At 57.2% G+C, this 21,438-nt stretch overlaps 1 protein-coding gene across 1 annotated transcript in view; it reads right to left on the bottom strand.

Annotated features, from left to right (window-relative positions):
* Insr (insulin receptor) overlaps positions 1-21,438 on the bottom strand; it is a 113,438-nt gene that overhangs the window by 86,604 nt on the left and 5,396 nt on the right. The window contains 1 exon segment of the mRNA XM_077796592.1: positions 10,660-11,211. Within this exon segment, the coding sequence (XP_077652718.1) occupies positions 10,660-11,211 (552 nt within the window).

Raw genomic sequence — 21,438 nt, 5'->3', positions numbered from 1 at the left:
AACGACTTCTGGAGCAAACTTGCCTCCAACGAAACTTTCCAAAGTCCAGGCTGGGCCTTGTGTGTCCTAGCCTAAAAAGGGGGGAGGCCGAGGAGCACCATCTAGTGCAGAATGAAATCCCAGATATCAAAAAAGAAAAAAAATCAGCCGGCAGCTGAGACCAGGAGAGGCGGGGAACAGGCAGGCCTACCCCAGGCCGTGACAGTCCCTCTGGGAGGCCGAACCCCCCCACCGTGGGGAGCCACCGCTGTGGATTCAGCAGAGCGTCAATTCTGTCTTAAATAAGATGAAAATTTTTCTCTAGAGATTCACAATTGTACGGGAGGAGGGAAGTGACCACTAACTGGACAGAACAGTGGGGGCTCTGGGAGGGGGGCTGGGCTGGGGCTTTGGGGCTCCTGAAACCCAGAGTCACGGGCGTCCACCTTTGGGCAACTCATTTGGCCATCTGTTGTATGCGGCTCTGAATCTGTTTTCTTTTAGAACAAAATGTTTTAAAAAGAAAAAAGAAAAGGAAATCGAACTCGGTAAGTTAACCATAGGACTCTCAGCTGACCCGCAATCCCACTCCCAGCTGTGTCCCCCAAGAGAACCAGAAATAGGTTCACAGACAGAAAAGCCCACGCCTGGGGTGCAGGGCAGCCCCCAAACCCGAGCTCAGGACCACCATCCAGCAGCTGGTGAGGGTGGGCCGCAAGACAGCGGGTCCCGACCTGCCACAGAGCCGAGGTAAAAGCCACACGGCACAGGTCACCCTGCTGGGTGTGTCCAGTAGCACAAGGAAGCAAATCATGGGTGGGGACAGGACGCTGGGAGGGCTGATGCCACAGGGTTTCTCCTTGAGGCCATGAGAATGTTCTGGAACTAGGCAGTGGTGACAGTTAAGGAGCACTGTGAATGTACTGAATAGCACATTCACTGTGTATCTCACCATGATTTTTTTTTTTTAATTCTCTTTAAAGCAGTCTGGAGGAGCTTGCCTTGCACGTCTTGCTTTGCACGCCTCCTGCTAAGTATCCAAATTCCTTGAAAATGGTGACACCTTTAACCTCCTCTCTGCCGAGGAGGCAGCCTTGCCCCAGACAAGCATCCCAAGTGTTCCATAGCAAACCAGGGCGCCGGGGCTGACCCCCAGCCCCACCAGATCTGCAGATGAAGACCCCCAGGAGTCCCGGGCGCTGTCAGGAGACTCACTTTCTAGCCTACAGTCGGAGTCCCCAGGTTACCCTCTCTGCTGGGGGCAAAACAAGAGGCAAAGAAACTTCTAGGATAAAGAAACTGAATGGCCCTCGGCCCAAGCCCTCCAGGCCCTTGACCATGGTGGTCTGTCCGCCAGGGTCCCCAGGGCCAGGGAGGTAAGCAGGCCCCGTCCCTCAGAGGAACCTCAGCCTCGGCTCCCAGGACCCCACCCCAGGGCGGCAGTGGGGCCCAGAGGGACGCAATCTCTTGTTCCCCACTCTTGACACCGCCTTTAATGCCAAGCAAACCTGTAGGCTGGGCCAGAGGGGAGAAGGGGAGAGGGGTGCGCCTGCGCCATCCCCGCCCACGTGCCCTCCCTTCACTGAGGGGGAAATGTTCTCGCAGGCACCTGAGCGGGAGAAAAGCCCAGACCACAAGCCTCCTGCACACAGAGGTCTCTGGGACCTCCCTGGGGCACTTGAGGTGTTGGGTGACAAAGAACAGATCTTTATTCTGCAAAGGGAAGGGGACCCGGTGGGAAACAACTGGTCAATGAATTTCATCACGTCAAAGGAAAACTCGTCGGACCAGTTACCCAGTTACCCCACAGCCCAGGAGCCGCCCAGGAGCCGCCCAGGAACCACCTTTCACGATCACGGGCTCGGCTCTGCCCGGCCTCTCCCGGAAGGATCAGCCGCCCATTCCTCTGGGGGGTGCAGAGAGCAGCTTCCGGCTTACATCCCAAAGCCCCTCCAGGAGGGACGCTGGGTACAGCAGGAAGCTCGGGCAGCGCCGAAGATTGACAGCCACAGCTCGCGGCCCAGGGTCTGCTGTGCAGCTTGCCCACCCGGGGCCTCCCGGGCTCACGTGACCTATAATAGTCATCCCCCAGCTGCAGGGGACGCATTCCAAGACCCGCAGTGGACGCCTGAAACCAAAGATACTACCAAACCCCGTGTGTACTATTATTCCTACGCACACACCTCTGATAAAGTTGAGGGGATTAGCAATAGCCGATAATAAAATGGGAAAAATATTCTGTAATAAAAGTGCTCTCTCTCAAAATCTCTTACTGTACTTTCCCTTACAGGAAGCACTTTGATAGCTTTCCCCGGGCATTTCAGACTTGCCAGCATCACTGTTCCAGTTCTGGCTCCACTACTACCTAAAATCAGGGTCACTTAAACATAAGCACTGAGATACCAAACCCAGCTAAGTGACTAACAGGAGGGTAACGTACACAGCACGGACACACTGGAAAAGGATTCTCTGGGTCACAGGAGGAATGGCAGAAGATTTCATCAGGCTCCTCAGAACAGGGTGCAACTTAAGAACTATGAATTGTTTATTTCTTGGATTTTTCTGTTTAATACTTTCAGATCGTGGCCGAGAGTAGCTGAAATCACAGGAAGCAAAACTTAATGGGAGACAACCTTTGACTTTCTCCTCCACTCAGAAAGGATTGGGGTCTCCATAAAGTGCCCAGCTTGCACAGCTGAGCGCTCCATATGGACAGAGATCCTGAACACAGACCTACGATCCGACTCGCTCTTTCTCAGCTAAAGCGTCTCCTTAGCCACCTGGAGCAACCTCTCCTCTTAGAAATGCTAACAGCAACTTGTGGGGCCTGGGCAGGGAAGGGGAGCTCAGAAACATACTCTAGAGCGTTTGTTCTTTCCTGCTACGTAAGATCCATCATGTCCAAAGATTGAAAGTTCACTTAAAAAAATCCCAATCGTCTCTGCGCAGTTACCACCACCGTGGAATCTTTCCGGGTCGGCACGGCGCTCCCTCCCTCCCTCCCTCCCCCTAGGTTTTGCACAATGTCCTTCATAAAGCAGAACGGAGATGAAGGACCACCTCAGAGGGTCCCTCGGGTCACGGGTCTGCCACCTCTCAGTTCAGTTCTCACGTGCGCACATTTCCCCGTTTTCTGCATGGACGGCTGTGACGCAGACCCGGGGAGTGTGACTGAACCGTGTTCTGCCGTCTTATCTAGAGAACATCGTGACTTCCGGGTGTTCTGGTCCCAGTGTGCCCAGGACCACCAGGTGACGGGCGATGACTCACCTGGAGGGAAGGCGGGGGCTGGGGAGCCTGGGTGCTCTGGGACACGGGGCACGTCCTACCGGCTGGCCAGCCACCTACGGACGCCCCTGTCCACGGAGCGCTCCTGCAGGGGAAGGGTGGCCGGGTGCTCGCCCCCTCCCGTCGCCCTGCCTGGAACAGAGGTCCGCAGAGTCTCCAGTGCCAAGGGCCAGAGCCCACACACCCGGGCTCCGTGGCCACTCGACCTCTGACCACTCCGCTCTCCCCAGGGCACAGAAGCGGCTGGAGACAAGACCCAGTGAGCAGGAGCGGCCTGTCCCAATGACACTTTACATACAGACACTGAAGTGTGAATTCCCCATCATCTTCACCTGCACAAAACATGGTTTGTATTTTTTCTCTTAAAAATGGGGAGGAAAAAAAATTGGTCTTACATGTCACACAGAAATAGAAGCCGGTGGGATGGACGAGGCCCCGGAGACACAGTCTGCCTGTGAACCTTTGGTCAGGGCCTCGTGTCGCACCGCCTGAGGGCTAAGCGTTCCCGCTAGGTCTCCTGGAGCGAGCTTCGTCCCCAGCCCAGCCGCCCTTGGGTAAGCTGGGTATGGCACGCACTCAGGGCGGGCACAGGGGTTCTGGGAGCACACAGTGGGCGCTCAGCATACAAGGGGCATGAGTGTTGAAGATGTCACTGTCACTTATGAGCCAGTGATGACGATGGGTGTAGGGATGCCACCAACCATGCCAAGATCCCCGTCTTCAGGAGAGCTGGTCCTCATGGGAGCAGCCGAGCAAGAGGTGGCAGGTGCCAGCCCCGGGGGACCCCCCCACCCCCCGGGCTCACAGCCCAGTGCCCTCCCCCTGCACCAGCTTCCCCACAAGCTGGAAAGCTCACAGCACAGAGCTCCAATTCTGAGCCAGAACTGCCGGGTCCCTGCTGAACCCTGTGCCTGCTGTTTACCCACGTCTGAGGACAGGTGCTAAACCCCGTGGTGGGCAGGCAGGTGGCCGGGAGCAGGCCACTCACCACAGCTGAAGAGCTTAGGCAACCACAGGCAGGAGAGGCGATTCCGACTCTCAGGACACGAGGGCAAAGAGGAGGAGGAGCAGGTGGAGGAGGGACAGAAGGGGGGGAGGGGGAGGGGGGAGGAGGGGGGAGGGGGAGGAGGAGGGGGGAGGAGGGGGAGGAGGGACAGAAGGGGAGGGGGAGGAGAGGGAGGAGGGGGAGGAGGGGGAGGAGGGGGAGGAGGAGCAGGTGGAGGAGGGACAGAAGAGGAGGAGGGGGAGGAGGAAGAGAAGAGGAGGACAGGTTCATCAGGAAGGTACCAATCCTGCCCAAAGCAGCCCTTTCCCAGCCCTTAAACACCCCATCTTCACTCTTGCGGGGAGCACCTCGGCCTCCAGAGCCTCTATAGAGCAGGGACAGGGCAGTCCTCCCGCTGTCCTGCCCACACCCGTCTGTGGCATCACTGACCAGCTCCCCTGGTGCCCAGCAGGCCCGGCCCACCCATCCCTCTGACCAGCAGGGAGCAGCTGGGGCGATTCCCCAGGAAGACGCCAGGTGGGTCTGGCCAGAGCAGCTGGTCGGCGCACGCCGTGTCTCCTGGTCCCCACAGAAGGCCCACGGTGGGGGCTTCCAGCCATCCCTCTCTGGGCCACCTGGGGTTGGGTGGTCTTCCCCCCGGGGCAGTGGAGCTGGTGCCCACCCCGTCAGCTGGTCACGTGGGAGACTGTCCCCTCTGCATCAAGACAGAAATGGGGCAGGGGTTCATCTGGCGACTAGTGGGCCCAGAAAGGGTGGACGCACCGTGCTCAGCTGCCGGAAGCTTCCATGATACTCACGGGTGCCAGACCCGGGGCCAGGAGCAGCTCACGTCATCGAACCCTAAACCACAGCCCCAAGAAGCAAGAGCCACAATATCCCCGTTTTCCATTTGGGGAAACTGAGGCTTGGTCCACCTGAAGCCAGAGCCGCCCGACTGAGCCCTCCTATCACGCTGAGGGTGGGTCCCAACAAGGCTCACCTTCGGGGCCTTAATGGCTTCGCTCTGGGGGTGTGGCATGTCCTCAGACTCTGAAGGACAGTTAGGGCTCCGCCCTGAGCTCCCACCCACAGAGATCCAAGTGGGTTGGTCCCACGCTCCGTGTCGGCCACCGGATGGGCAGCTATGAGGCAGCAGGCTGGCCGCGCCCCGACCGACACCCTGCGCCTGGTACACAGCAGGCTGTCCCCACTCGTACCTCAGCCTCCGTGGCCCGGCCCCACTCTGCCCACTCGGAGTCCCTCACACGTGGGCTCTCCTGACAATTCTCCCCAAATCTGTCGGGTGGTGGACAGCGCGTGCCTCAGGCCGCAGGCAGCACACCGCCCCGGGCTGTTGGTTTTCCCTTTGGACGGACTCACCACCGAGAGCTCTTTTGCTCTGCCCCTTGCTTCAGGGACAGGTGGAAGGCGGGTGGACATGACAGAGAACGCAGAAATGAGTCGGGACAAGCCAACACCTTCACCCCAGGTCTCCCAGAACCCGGCAAGAGTTCCAGAAAAGAGGCCAGCTGGGGCAGGGGTTCCGGTTGGGGGAAGAGGGATTGATGAACCCTGTTCACAGGCTGCTTCCGTCACCTAGGACAGCGAATGTCTTCTAAAGGCTTACTTTGGTCTGTTTTGTGTTCAAAGGTCCCGCCAGGTATGAACTAAACCTTCTGAAGACACAGCCACAGGTTAATGTAAGCATTTTAAAAACCAGATCCGCTTGACCGTGTCCATAGCAGCAGGGCTCGTGGTGGCTAAAATGCAGAAGCAACCCCAACGTCCACCAAGGGATAAACAGGCAAACACAAGGCAGGTTTTCCCACCATGGAGTACTACTCAGCCATGAAAAGGGCATTCTGGCACACCACCACGTGAGTGCACCGTGAGCACGCTGTGCCCATGAAATACACTAGATGCATGAGGTCAGGTCCTGCAGCTCCCTCCCGGGAGCTCCCTAGAGTCATCAGATCTACACAGGCTGAAGGCAGAGGGGCAGGAGCCAGGCCAAGAGGGGCTGGGGCATTAGCATTCAACGGGGACAGTCATCTTGGGAAGCTAAGTCCTGCAGATGGACAGTGGGGACAGGTGAATGGCCAGGTGCTGCTGGGCACTGCATTGGGCGAGATGGTGAACTTCATGTCATGCGTATTTTACAATAAACCAACCAAAAAAATAAAAGGCTGCAGCCGAGTGCTACAGAGACAGGACGGCAGTCCAGCCGCAGGGCTTAGGTGACCATCCCTACAGGCAGCCCAGGGGGCTCAGGTGACCGCCGCAACCTGAAAAGCCAGGTGCAAGACGAGGCTGCCGAGGCGGGGTACCAGCTAGGAGACACCCAAGCTTCTGGATTCAACTCCCTAGTACAGAGCGGCAGGCAGCTCCTGAACCACCCACACCACCTGTGCGCTCCGAGAAATGCAGATTTCCAGATCCGAATCCAGACCCGAGGAACCAGGTTTGGAGCCCAGCAACTTTTGTTTTTGGAGGGGGGGAGAAGTATCACAGGTTGAACCCAGGGTCACTCAGCTGCCGAGCCCCATCCCCAGCCCTTTTTTTGTATTTTATTTAGAGACAGGGTCTTGCCGAGTTGCTTAGCGCCTTGCTATTTGCCGAGGTTGGCTTTGAACTCACGATCCTCCTGCCTCAGCCTCCCCAGCCGCTGGGATTACAGGGTGTGCCACGGACCCCTGGGATAGGGAGGTGGTCATCCCTATGGTAAGTCTGAAGGTAGTTCCACCCGGTCAAGTTCAAAAACGTCTGGCTGTTGGGACTAAAATGAAGAAAACCGAGTCCTGCCTGGACTGAGGGACACACCTAGGACTAGACCATGAGCCCCGCCGACGTTGTGTAATGTGTGACTGATACAGTTCAGAGTCTTACACAACTACCTGGTTACTGCGTCTGTTCACAGGGCTATTTATAAACTTGCATAATCCTCACCTGTGTGAAAACCATTTCTAAGTCCGCAAGCTGGAGAACACGGAACCTAAAGAAGCCAGACCTCAAGAACAGCCCCCACCTGGGGCCAAGATGGAGGCCAGGCGCCAGGATCCCGTACCCAGCCAGGTGTCTGTCATAGCAACCAGAGCGGCTGCACCTGCCCCACCCACGGACAAAGCCCCCAGTGCTGGAGAAACAAGCCCAGCCCTCCATATCAAAAGATGAAGTAGTTTTTAACAACTGCTCGGACATCGGAGCCCAAGAGTCTAAATACAGGCGATTCCACTCTGAGTATTTTGACTCACACAGACACAGAAATAAATCCACGGAGGAATGTCTTCAATTCCACCTCAAGATGCCCGAGCCCAGGACGTTTCAAAGCAGCACCTAGATTTGGAGAAATCAGCACTAGACTAAGAATGTCTATCCTCCTCCCACCCACCCCCAATTCATCTAGAGCTCAGGGGTCCAGCAGGACCTCGATCCCCAGGGAACAGTACCTTGAGTTCCTGTCTGCATCACGGGTGCTCATGTCTCCCAGCGACTCGTCCCCATCTCCGAAGTCTCCCTGTTTTACCAACTTCCAAACACCCGGGCAGTCTCTCCTTCCACCGCGACCTACCCCAACCACGAGACTCCTCCTCCCTCGGAGCTGAGCTTCTTGCCCCTGACCTGCCCACATTCTCCAGCTTTTTCCACAGCTGACAGCAGCTCTGCCCTCCCTTCTCTGCCCCACCTCCCCTCCTCAGCTCCCCGCCTTCCATGCCCGACCACCCAACCCTGCACCACGGAAGGGCTCTCTGGGGCTCCATAGGGTCCTAATGAAGTTCCAAGGACTCGACTCAGGACCCACTCACCCAGTGTGGCTTCCTCATCACTCTGGCCTCAGGCAAGAAGACCCTCCTCCCGCCTCTCCCCTATCTTTTGTGATAGAACCCTCAGGTCAACCACTGGCTTTCTTGGGTATCAAAACCTCAGAAAGCCAGCGCTCAGGAAGAACAGCCATCTCCCAGGTGCCGGGAACGGCAGACAGAAACAGACGTCAGGCAAGGGCCAGGTTTTAGCCAGCTTTTTCACTGCTGGGACTTAAGGGCCCAACCAGCACAACTGTAAAGGAGGAAAGGTTTACGTCGGGGCTCACGGTGCAGAGGTCTTAGCCCAGAGAAGGCCGCTCCACTCCTCGGGGCTCAGGGGGAGGCAGGAATGGCGGAAGAGTGTGGCAAAGGGAAAGGCCCACAGGGTGATCAAGAAGCAGAGAACCGAGGCTCCACTCCCAGATACAAATATAGACCCCAAAGCCACGTCCCCAGTGAAGGCCCCCTGCAGCCACACCCACCTGCCTCCAGCCATTCAACCCACCAGGGATCAATTCACTGATTAGGTGAAGCTAAAACCCCATCGTTTCTCCTGCAAGCCCCTCGCACTGTCTCCACGTGAGCTTTTGGGGGGACGCACCCAGGCCATAACAGGCCAAGGGGTAGATCTCTGTCACAAGCACCATGGAGACCCCGGATCATTTTTAGGGGAGAATGGACGCCCCCCCCCCACTGAATCACACATGAGAACAGATCCCAGATTCAAAGATGGAAGTTTTTGTTTTTGATGATAATAATTGAAATTAAAATAGAAAATTGGGGGGGGGGGGCCGGTGGAAATTTGTCTTATGGATAAAAAAGAGGCTTTTAAGCATGAATCATGGGAGGGGCGTGAGAACAACCACCTTGGAGCACCCCAGAGCTCTGAGGCAGAAGGTTGGAAATTGGCCCAGGATAAGCACCTTCTCTAGGAAAGCAAGACAGACCCAGCTCTCAGAACCACTGAGCTGCTAGAAGACAGGAGGGTGGAAACAGAAACCCAAAGGCTGCCTGACCTGCCTTACCAGGCATGACCCGAGGCAATCACAGAGGGGCGCACCTGGGCTCCCCCCCCAGGGGAGCGTGGAGGACTGACCCCGCAGAAGTGGGGGCCGCTAGGGGGCGCGCACCTGGGCTCCTCCCCCAGGGGAGCGTGGAGGACTGTCCCCGCAGTACTGGGGGCCGCTAGGGGGCGCGCACCTGGGCTCCCCCCCCAGGGGAGCGTGGAGGACTGTCCCCGCAGAAGTGGGGGCCGCTAGGGGGCGCGCACCTGGGCTCCTCCCCCAGGGGAGCGTGGAGGACTGACCCCGCAGAAGTGGGGGCCGCTAGGGGGCGCGCCCGGGTGCGGCCCTGGGAAGGCTGCTGACAGTCCACCTGGAGAAGCCTATGCTCGGAAGGCCACTTCTGGAAAAGACTTTAAGAAGTAAACCCTAGAAAAAGTTCCAGTCTGGGATGTGCCCACTTCCCCCAGGAGGGCTGGAAACCCCCGAGTGCCCAGTATCAGAGGACAAGGAAATGACCACACAGGAGATGCCCTGACTACCCACAGGGAGCAAGCACCCCACACACTGCCATCAGGAGTCACGGAGACAGGAGATGGACATTTTGCTCTTTGCACTTTTTTTTTTCCCCAAATATCTATCATGAGCCCTTTGAATTCTATAATCCAATAAGAGATAAATACTTTTTATAAACCAAATCCACATTCTTCCACTCCTACCCTTTTCCCAACACAAGGAACACGGGAACATTCAGGGTCCAACACATCGGTGGCAAAGGATGGCCACTGGCAAAACCTGGCCCACTACTTGTTTATGTAAATAAAGTTTTATTGAAACATGGCTGCACCCATATGCTTCGCCCACCAGTGGCTGCCCGCCTGCTTTACCGACAGAGTCCAGCCTGGCAGCCCCTCCTATCCAAGGTTTCACTTCCCACGGTTCCAGTTGCCCACAGTCAACTGGGGTCTGAAAATATTAAATGGAAAATTCCAGAAATAAAGAAATCATGGGTTTTAAACTGCGCACCATTCTGAGTAGCATGAGGAAACTCTCAAGCATCCTGCTCTGTCCTTCCCATGATGAGAATCAACCCTTTGTCCAGTGTGTCCAAGCTGCAGAGACCACCCATCTGTGAGTCACCCACTGCCAGACCGCCTGTCAAAGTCCCGTGGTGCTTCTGTTCAGGTGACCCTAATTACTTATTTACCTAATTAAGGCCCCAAAGTGCTAGGCAATTGATGGTGGCAATCTATTGCAGTGTATCCTTCTAAGGGTTCTGTTTTGTGAGTAGGTATCGTTGGGACTCTGCTCATATTTTATAACTAAACTTATCCTAGGAATCTGAGTGGAGGAAGCAGCGTGGTGACTACAGGTTGGGTGCCATCTGCTGCCTCGGTCGTCCACCAGGGGTCTGGCATCGGGTCCCCTGGGGATTAGCGGGGACGACCGTGTGACCTGCAGAGTCTGGAGTGTTTGTCACCTGAGACTTTACACAAACAGCATGCCAGCCCTGCCAGTGAGTGCCACGGGTGCTGTCCCCAGGCTCTGCCCTTGGGCGGGCTGGAGAAGGCCCTGCCCGGTACCCCCGGCAGTACCCCCGACATACCTTTCTGGCAATGGCTGTGCGTCCAGCACCGCTCGACAAACTGCCCGTTGATGACGGTGGCGGGGCAGTTGGTCTTGCCCTTGGCGGTGCCTGGGCAGATGTCTCCGCACTCCTCGTTGTCGTCTTTGTTGAGCACGATGTAGTTGTCCTCCACGGAGTCGAGGATCCGGGACCAGTCGATGGTGGCCAGGTAGCAGAGCTCGTTGTTCTTCTCGATGCGCACGGAGCCCCGGGTGATGTTCATGAGGCTGTAGAGCCCCAGCTCCTTCAGGTGGACCATCTCGAAGACGACCAGCGCGTAGTTGAAGAAGAGGCGGGAGCCGCGGATGACCGTGAGGTTGGGGAACAGGTCCTTGAGGCTCTCCAGCCCGTAGACGCGGAAGAGCAGCAGGTAGTCGGTGATGATGATGAGCTTGGGGAAGCTGAGGTCCCGGAAGTCCTCGGGCCTGGTTTTGAACATCAGCAGGATCTGCAGGTGTCCCTCGATGACGGAGCAGTTCTCCAGCTCATGCAGCCTGGTGAGGTTGTTCCGGATGTCCATGCCGGGACACACTGGAAGGAAACAGGGCAAGACGGTGAGAGACGCACCCGACAGGCGGGGATCACAGGCGGCGCCCACATCTTGGCAAACAAGAGCAACACGGGGCCCTCAGATATGCCCGGCGGTGACAGTCATCGGCCCTCCATGCTCCTGTTTCCCAGGGTGGGGAGAACTCGCCGGATCACCTGGTGATGGCACGTTCAGTGCTTTGAGGACACCCACGCTGCTTCCCACAGTGACTCTACCAAGTTACATTCCCGAGGACGGCATGGGAGTCCCCCTTTCTTCATGTTCTTACCAGCATTTGCTCCCTCGTGTCATTTGGATGACAGCCACCCACGTCCGTCAACAGATGAACGGGTCAAAGAGATGTGGTGGACACACACAATGGAATACTACTCGGCCACAAAAAAGGCTGAATTCCTATCATTTGTGACCTGCACCTGGAGGACACGGTGTTAACGGAAACAAGCCAGGCACAGAAAGACCGTGACCATAAAACCTCACTGACGTGTAGGGGCTAAAACACTGTTCTCACAGAAGCAGAGGACAGAACAGTGGTTGCCAGCGCCTGGGGAGGGGGAGCCGCGGGGAGGGAGGGAGAGGCTGGTCCGTGGACACAGAGTTGGGGGAAAGGAGTCCTGGTGGCCTGTGGCACGGCAGCATCCAGCACGGACAGTAATGGACTGTGTTCCAGGACAGCAGGAGGTCACAGGAATGAGAACTGTAGAAATGCTGGCGACCTGTGGGATCACTGCATAGAGCGGGTGCATCGAATCACCCCACTGTCCCCAGGAACACATGCAGCTACTGTGTGTGTCCACTGAAATAATTTGTTAAAAAAAAAATACATTTAAAGGTGAAGGATTGAAAAGCGCCAGCCTCCTGGGCACCTGACTTGGGTCCCGCGCTCCAAACTCTGCCTCGACCCTGGACGAGAGGCTCCGCTGACCAGTGCCCGGGCTGGAACCACAGCCTTCAAAAGGCAGAGAAGCAGCGCCTCCGGCTGCCCTGCCAGGAGCCCCACCCCGTGGCCTGGCCACAGTGAAGACAACAGGCCTCCAGGACTGCACCCGGGCAGGTGCCGGAGGGTGGGGCGGCCGGCAGGTGCATCAGGAAGTGGCCTGCGGGACGGGGTGCCCACCTGGAGTGGGCGGGGAGGCGGCGTGTGTGTTTTGTCAGGATTCCCACCGCCCAGCTGACTCGGCCTCCCGGCGGCCTCCTGGCCAGCCGTCAAGACCTGACCACCTTTCACCTGGGTGGGGCCGACCTCCCGGGGAACCCGATCTCACTGCACGCGGCACCCTGCGAGCTCACTCTGCTGAAGGAGGAGGCTCCCACGCCCTCCATGGCTCCCCACAACCTTGCACTTCCCTCCCCAGGCCACACCAAGCCCCCAAGATCCCCTCCGTGACAGGACGACCCAGGCAGGGCCTGGCATGGAGTAGGTGCTCAGTTCCCGTCACTGTGTCGTGGTGGTGTACCCCCCAAGACAGGCAACTGCCATCTCTCCACCCGTCTCTCTTCTGTCCAGGCCCTGAGCTCTGTTTCTAAATCCGGCCGTCAACGTCAAGAGTCAGTCAGATGCGCCTCCCCCAGGCGGGCTTCCCTGATTTCCCTTCCTCTGAATGCCTACTCGGGTCTCTCCCTTCTCCTTGGGTCCCTTTCATGTAAGTTGGCATCCGTCACACACAAGCTCTACAGGCAGCACCTCGCTGCCCAGGCACAACACACCCAGGGCACGCTCACCACACGGCCCCCACACCTGGGCTGCACGGCTCGGCTCCGGCTTTACTCCAAGACGCTGAGCCAAACGGACTGTTCCAAAGAAAAGTGGCAGGTCCTCTTACAAATCCACCCTGAGAACAGCCCACGATGGAAGGCAAGTTCCAAAGGCACTGCACACGCCAACAAGGGGGGAAAAGAAAGCCGTGTGCTTGGACCGCGCTCTGGGGGAGACAGGCCAAGTGCAAATAAGGGGAGACCCACCCTCAGGCACTGGGCCCTGGGGAGGAAGCCGCGGCACCCAGTGACTGGGACTCCCTGCTCCAGCTCTGACCCCAGCAGGTCACGGAGGCCCAGGCTGGGAGGCCACCTCAAGGGGCCAATGCCAGCCCCACCGGGCCATGCCCCCCAGGTAGGCCTGAGGCTCCCGGCCACAGTCACATCAACAGCGTCACAGACAGAGACACTGACAGGCATCGAGCCCAAGGGGCCCCATCCCCACCCTGCCCCAGCTCCAAGCTGCAAAGCCAAGGCACGCAGCCCAGCAGAGGCAGGCAGAAGGGCCAGACTTAGCGATTCCACCTGAATTTCGCGGAAGACGTGGATTTTTAGGATAAGTATGTCCCAGGCGATGTTTGGGGTATACCTGACCCTCATAGATCACCGTTGTTCATTGGACGGTCGGTCACCTGTAACTGGGCATCCCGTCTTCTCTCTGACGCCCCCGTCCACACCTCTGAACCCGAACGTCACACTCTCTATTCCACTCACTGGGGATGCAAAGAGCATGTGTCCCCACCCGATCAGGAAGAACCCAAGTCACCCCCGAGTGCACATTCAAAAATTAACTGGCCACGAGGCTTCAGGACTCTGGAAAGCAGCCACGTGAGCCGCCACCTGGTCACCAGGAGGGAGACCGCGGGAAAGACAGGCGACGCCCAGGGCTCGGCGGAGGCAGGGAAGCTGAACCCCACATGACTAGTGGGGGTGGCGGGCGGTGCAGCGGCTTTGGGGGACGGGATGGCGGCTCCCAGAACGTGAAACGGACCGGGGACAGAAGGTCAGGTCAGCGGTTCCAGCCCTAGGGACGGAAACACGCGTCCACCCAGGAACTCGCAGGCAAAGTCCCTCAGGGATCAGCGGATCAACAGTTGTGGTCTGTCCACGCAGGAAGGCCACTGGGCCAGAAAAAGGAATGACGTTCCGGCACATGTCACCACAGGCAACCTCGACACATGCCAAGAACCAGACACGGAAGGACACAAGGGTCCGATTCCGCCTGTGTGGGGTGGCCAGAGCAGGACCCGCCGAGGCCACGCCAGCAGGGCTGTGGGCCTGGGGAATCCGAGCTGGAGGACGTGGGGGTGCTCTGGGGGACCGCCGAGGGCACCCTGGACACCACACACGGCTTTCCCCCGGGGGCTGCGGGGTGAGTTCTAGGCTGACATTGTCATCAGCAAAGACTGAGTGGCCGTCACGGCAGAGGACAGTAAAGAATTGCTGCGCTTCCTGAATCTAGCCCTTAGCTCATTAGAGCCTTCTGCGCCCTGATTAGCAAAGACAAGAGGCCATTGACTGTGGGGAAAGAAAAGTCCCAGAGGAGGCCGGACGCAGGTGGAGGGGTCTCCGCGGCCTCCTGGTGCCTTGGGCGGGAAGCAAACCCTGCCCCTGTGTCTGTGTGGGTCCAGGGCAGGAGGCAGGAGGCCCCAGGTGGCAGTTAAATGATGGTGACGTCGGGGACCTGGGCTCAGCTCTGAGGACTGGTTCTCGCACTGAAGCCCCAGAGGAGGTGCCCGCTCCACGCAGGAGCGTGAGGCCAGCCGAGTGGCGCGGGCAGCTGAGGACGGCAAGCCCCTTTCCAAGTCCTGTCAGCAACAGCAGCAGCTGTGCCCCAAACGGCCGGGCGGGTTTCACCAGCTCCGTTCCTTCTAGAACACGCCCCAGGAAGAAGCCGGTGAAGGTGACAGAAGTGGGGGAACCCACGCCGTCGTTCTCATGCCATGAAAACCTGGAGAAAATCTGTGGGACAGAATCGTCCTTGTCCCTTCCTTCACAGTCAACGTCCCTGAGCACTCGGGCCACTCCAGACGTTGCTGAGCCCAAAGTACTGTCACCCCTCTGTGTTCCTGAGGATGTGGTCCCAGGACTCCCCGGGGACACCAAGATCCACGGAGGCTCCAGGACCTTAGGTGATGAGCTCAAGACCCACGTACATCCTCCCGGGGACTTTAAACCGCCTCTGAATGACCCAATACCCAAGAGAACGCAAATGTCACGGAAAAGGTCGTCGTCAGGCTGTGTTGTTGAGGGAACTGTGACAAGGATGAAAGTCCACAGAGTTTCCGTAAAGACATGGTTTGCGTTTTTGTTTTTCTAATATTTCCAGTCCGTGGCTGGCTGAATCCGCGGACGTGGAACCCGACGGTACAGTTGCAGGATACAGGACCCAGGCAGTCCCTAAGGGTAAAGCCCGGCAATTACCAAGTGACCCCCCCAAATCCACCTAAAATGGAACCCAGCCAGGGATGGCACCTGTAGTCCAGCCACTGGGGAGGCTGAGGCAGGAGGATGGCTTGAGCCCGGGAGTCAAGGACCAGCCTGGGCAACCCCGCGAGACCTCGTCTCTTAAATACACACACAACCGAGAAGGAAACCATCAGGGGCAGCTTCAGGGCCCAGAGGAGAATGAAGCAAGCCCCAGACTCAGCCTGGGGCAATCAAGACAGGCTTCCTGGAGGTGGAGCCACCAGGAGCACAAGAGGAGCACACAGTCCAACAGGAATCACCCACTGATGGGGCTGGGGCTCCGTGCTAAGGCGCTTGCCTGGCACGAGCGAGGCCCTGGGTTCGATCCTCAGCACCACATAAAAATAAATAAATAAAATAAAGGCATGGTGTCCATCTACAACTAAAAATTTTTTTTTTTTTTAGAAAAAGAATCATTCATACCTGCCTGTTTCATCTTAAAGTCAAGGACAATGATAAGCTATAGTTTTTCCACGTGGATGGCCAGGGTGGTGCAAACCACATATGAAATTCTCTTTATGAAGTCAGAGATTGGGTTGGGGATGTAGCTCAGTAGTAAAGACCTTGCCCAGCATTGGGGAAGGCCCTGGATTCAATCCCCGGCACCACGGAAAGAACAAAAAGAAAAGAAAAGAATATACAAGAAGAAATGGCGTGGCTTCCGTTTGACCTGATTTATCCGAACACGTAATCAACACTAAATCGGGATCACTGAGCTCGGCCACGGGACGGTTCTACCCGAGGCCTTGGAGACGCAGCGTGCTTCACCTCGCAGGCTCCCTCTGTGGGAACAGTTCACAGAGGGCATCACCGAAGACGTAGACTTTTATGAAATTGTAGATTCATACACCCAAGTCCTTCCAAGCCCACTCAGGAGTTTCCTAGTTAAAATCAAGTACTGATTTTTTTATATATATATTTACATGAATTAAAGTCACTTAAAAGTTGATGCTGACATTTAAATTCATTAAGTAAAACCACAACTTCGGTCTCAGCGACCGCCTACAGCTCCAGGGCTCAGGAGCTGAGTGGCCGCCACGTGGCACAGATCCACCAAAGCAGAATGTCCTAGTGGACGGTGTGGACAGGGCTGCTCCGGAATTTCCAGGAACCTGAGAATTTTCCAGGAGAAATGGCTGCATGAGAGCCGCCCAGGAAGGTGCCTCGTCTTCCCCGATTTCTCTCTCCACCAAGAAAGCAGCTAAGGGGACCCCGTGCTGGTGGGGGGACAGGAGAGGACGTGTCCATGCTAACCGAGAGCCTTTAGGCCTCTGCCTCCCGCCCCGAGTGTCCTGGCTCCTGGGTCGCAGCATTCTTCACGTGCTCCCTGGTGACCTGTTCTGGGGCCACACGTTCCTTTCTGAATTCTTTCCAGTCTTAAAACGGCTTCCTCCTAAATCCAGGGGGGGGTCCTGCCCCAACAAGCCTTGGGCTCAGGTGCCGGGCCACCAGCCACACCAGTCCCAGGGGACACTGGAAGCCCTACAGATGCGGCTTCTTGTCCCACCCTGGCCTCGTGCCAGCGGCGTGAGGCTGAGCTACGCCCTCTACCTCTCTGTGTGCCTCGGCTTCCTCGTCGGTAAGCCGCAGCCATACGTGACAAAACCCTCGCAGGGTGGACGAGAACTGGGACCTGGCCGCGTGTGCTCCAGCCTGAACCATGCAGCCCATTCCCAGTGTCTTCAGAATCCTGGTCCCAGGCACACGGGAGTCAGAGACCCTTACGATTTTCTACGCGCTCTTAAAATCTCTTTGCTTCTGCAAAGGAGAGGTGTCGAGCTGAAGAGGCAGCCACCGCCAGAAACCGGATTCTAGCGCAAGCCCTGCAGCCGGCCAGAGAGCCCCGTGGAGACCATTTCCGTATTCATTCAACAAACACTGGCTGGACGTCCCAGTGTACTGGGGGTCACACTGGACACAGGGGGGCCTGGAAGGAAATAAGGCTGCAGCTAAACAGGAGTGGAGGGGAGCAAAGCCCAGGAAACTGATGCGCTGCCGTCAGAGTCAAACCCCGTTCAACCCAGAGTCAGCACCACCGTGAACTGCGCAGGCCCGACGCCCGAGAGCCCGGTGGGAATCAGACTTGCCTTCTGGCAGCTGTGTGACGTGGGGTGAGTGATCTAACCTTTCTGGGCATCCCCTTTCCTGGAACTGGCAAGTGGGACAGCAGGTGCAGGGAGATGACAGGGAAGAGAGCTACGTAAACATCATGGCAAATGTCCCAGGGAAGCCCGCCGTGGGCCCTCGGAGACCTAGGCACCTGAGTGGGGCTGCAGGGGAGCGGTGAGGCCAGGGGACCGGTGGCAGGAACTTGATAAATGCAGATTCTTCCGGACCCCTCGGGGGGGTTCCGAGAAGCAATCTTAGAAGTTCGACCCGGCACTGACCGTGACGCCAAAACCCAGAAGCCATGTAGCTGTCCATCACCAGGGGCTTGGTCAGTTCAACTGAGGTCCGTCCATCTCACGCAGTGGTTCTCAAACAGGCGCCCCTGGGCCTGCAGCATCCCTGGGAGCCATGAGAAAAGCCAGTGCTCCTGTCCCCTCCTCCCCCACCCTGACCTCACGGACTGGAAACTCGGGCAGAGGGGTCCAGGAATCTGCAGGTCTCGGCTGCAGTGACATAATGCAGGGGTTGACCAGCTTCTCCTAAGAGGAGTCCGAGAATGTCTCCACTTTTATGGGTGACGACGGCTACGATCTCAGTCACAGCTACCGAATTCTCCCTTTATAGCCACCACGAGCAAGATGTAAACCAATGACCAAGGCCGTGCTCCAATAAAACTGTACTGAGAGGCATCACAGGCTGGGGTGCAGCCTGCTGGCAGAACACTTGCCGAGCATGGGTGAGACTCTGGGTTCCACTCCCAGCACCCTCCAAGGAGGAAGAGGGATGGCAATTCAAATGACATAGTTCTCATGGGTGATGAAATAGAAATTTGAGTCTTTGCTCGACCATTTAAAAAATGGTTTTGAACAGGCTCGGGCCCCCGGGCCACAGGCATGATGGGCTGCCCTAGGAAGAGACCAGGAGCCCGGCTCAGGGGTGGTGCCTGTCATCCCAGCTACTTGGGAGGCTGAGGCAGGAGGATGGCAAGTTCAAGGCCAGCCTCAGCAACTTAGAGAGGCCCTGCCTCAAAAGAAACCAGGAAGCTGCCCCATGGTTGATAGGGAAAGATCCCAGGATGTGTCGTTAAGAGCAAAGCACAGCAGGTGACAGGTTGGGTGACACGGTATCACTTCCGTGAAAAGGCAAAGAGATGTACTGGCTCCTACACACAAACACTGCTCTCTAGACAAGTACGCACGGGCGCACACATCAAAAAAAAAAAAAAAAAAATGTGACTCTGGTTATCTCCAGGGACAGGAAAGGAGCAGCCAGCGACAAGGAGGGAGGAAGACTGGCCTTCTCATGTGCAGTGTGGTCCTGGAACTGTCCCGGGTGGCTGAGGGCAGAAAGTGAGCTGGAGCATGGCTGTGGGCACGTGGGGAGGGCACCCAAGGCCCCGGGTTCCTCCCCAGCACCTTGGAAAAGGCACAATGCTTTCTCCATGGAGGTTGGGGACCAAGGACTGGGGCTGGCGGTGGGAGGGGCTGGTGTGGGAGGGGCCTGATGTGGGAGGGGCCTGATGTGGGAGGGGCCTGATGTGGGAGGGGCTGGAGGACCTTCTGGCCCAGCGCAGGGAGGTGAGGATGCTGGTGAGACAAGGAGCAGCCCTAGAGGGACTTGGGCAGAGAGACTTCACAAGAAACCAACTCTGCGGACACCTTGTCCTGGGACCTCCAGCCTCCAGAACCGTGAGAAGATAAAGCGCTATTCTTGAAGCCACCCAGTCTGGAGCACTTGGTGATGAGAACTTAAGCTCAAACCCCAGCTCTGCCTCACCTTTGCTGTGTGGCCCTAAGCAAAACATGTCCATCTCTGAGCCTCCATTCTTTCCTCTTCTGTAAAGTCTGGATGGCCCGTGAGCCCAAATGAAGGGATGATATATGAACAGAGGGGACGGTCCCTCTGCCGACCTCCTCGGGGAACAGGCAGAGGGTACCTGGGAAGAGAGGAGAGCAGGATGCGAACAACGGGCAACCAGAAGACAGAAAAAGGAAACAGTCACTCTGTGACCTACAGGTGGACCTTCAGCAGCCACATCCTCTTTCTGGAACCTTCTCACAGCAGCCTCACTCTCAGAGGATGTACCAAGGGGAACCTTCCAACAAACCAAGCACCGGCAAGGAGGAAGCCGCAGTGGTGGGAGGCGTGGAAGAGGAAAGAAGCCCGGGGCCCAAGGCCAACGGCATTCCCAGAATTCCTTCTCCCTGGGGGGACGGCAGACAATGTCAGAAGGAAGGAGAGGAGACCCACAAAGTCCATGGATCCAGGCTCTACCAGGAAAGACAGGCCCTAAAAAGCAAATTCCACCATGTAACACCAGGAAGCCATATCCAGAAGTCAGATGGCACACGCCTGTGGTCCCAGTGGCTCAGAGGCCGAGGAAGGAGGACTGTACGTTTGAGGCCGGCCTCAGCAACTTGGTGAGGCCCTAATCAACTTAGGGAGATCCTACTCCACAGTAAAACATAAAAAGGGCTGGGGATGTGGCTCAGTGGTTAAGGGCCCCTGGGTTCAATCTGCAATACCTAAAAAGAAGTCAGGGCAGCCATAGTGGGACAGATGGACTCCCCTGGAAACTGCGGAGCACGCACGGAGGGCAGTACATACCCTGAAGGACAGAGGTGTGCAACACAAAACACCGCGTAGATCACTGAGAAGAATTTTTTTGGAAAAAGAGAACCCAGAGGCTCAGAGAGGAATGTGGGTTATACAAAGTCACACAGCAAAGATGGCACAGAGCTCAGACACGGGCTGCCTTCCACAGTCAGAGCATGATACTCTTATCCACAGAGACTGTGTGCTGGGACCCTCCCCCACAGGCGGACAATGGGGACTCCGACAAGTCAAGCCTACACCAGCAGAAGACCAGAGAGACAGCAAAGCCACCAGGGAGGAAAGGGACCTCCGGCCAGGGTCAGTGAAGAAGCAGAGGCAGGGAGGGGAGAAGCCCAGCTGGACCCAGGAAGTCCACGCAGCCATGCAGGGCACCCAGAACAGGGACCAGTGGCCCCTGGAGCTAAGGAAGCCAACCCTAGGGGCCGGGGCAAGGGACGTAGCTGGCAGGAAGGGAAGGATCAGAGTAGGAAAGGAGATGTCCCTCGGACAGCAGGGTGGTGACCGTGCGTCCAGGGAAACACAGAGGTCCAGGAAGAGAGGCCAGAGAGGCACTGCAGAGGTCCAAGACCAAAAGACCCTGGTAACCGACGGCACCGACACAATGCCATCGGGTGAACCTAAAGAAACGCTTGGGAACATCCCTCTGCTGGTCTTGCGGAAGGATACAGTGGGTACGAGCTTGGGGACAGGGTGACACCAGAAGTCACAGAAAAGTAGTCAGAGCAGTGGCTTCTCCACTCCCGGGTCCCTTCCCATTGGACCAGGACCTCGGCATGCTCTTGACCAACCCAGCAGCATTTGGAAAGCACCCGTTTTCCACGTTTCCACAAAGGACAGAAAAGAGGACGAGCCCGTACTGCCCTGCGCCAGGAGCTGCCCTGGACACCTGAGGACACTCCGTCAGCTGAAGGAGTTAAAGGGGAAAGCCGGCTTTGAAATGAAAAGTTCATCATCACAAGTTCAACTGGAACTCCAACTGGAACTTCAGGCCAGTCTGCACTTGACCCCTCGGAAGAGCTCATCTTGAAGTCCCAAAAGCCACGTTGGCACTCCCTGGCACCAGAGTTGGACTTTTCTTTCTTGATTTTTTAGGGAGCTGGAGATGGAACCCAGGGCCTCACCCACGCTGGGCAAGTGCTCTGACCACTGAGCGACACCCAAGGAGCTGGGGAGACAGATGCACCACCGCGCCTGGCAGAGTGGGACCTCCTCAAGGAAACACAGGCTGGGGATTCTGTGCCATCTTGGGAACTCTCTGAAAG

Source organism: Urocitellus parryii, chromosome 3 (assembly GCF_045843805.1).
Source record: "Urocitellus parryii isolate mUroPar1 chromosome 3, mUroPar1.hap1, whole genome shotgun sequence".
In the NCBI taxonomy this organism is placed as follows: domain Eukaryota; kingdom Metazoa; phylum Chordata; class Mammalia; order Rodentia; family Sciuridae; genus Urocitellus; species Urocitellus parryii.
This window is presented reverse-complemented; position numbering and strand designations above follow the sequence as displayed.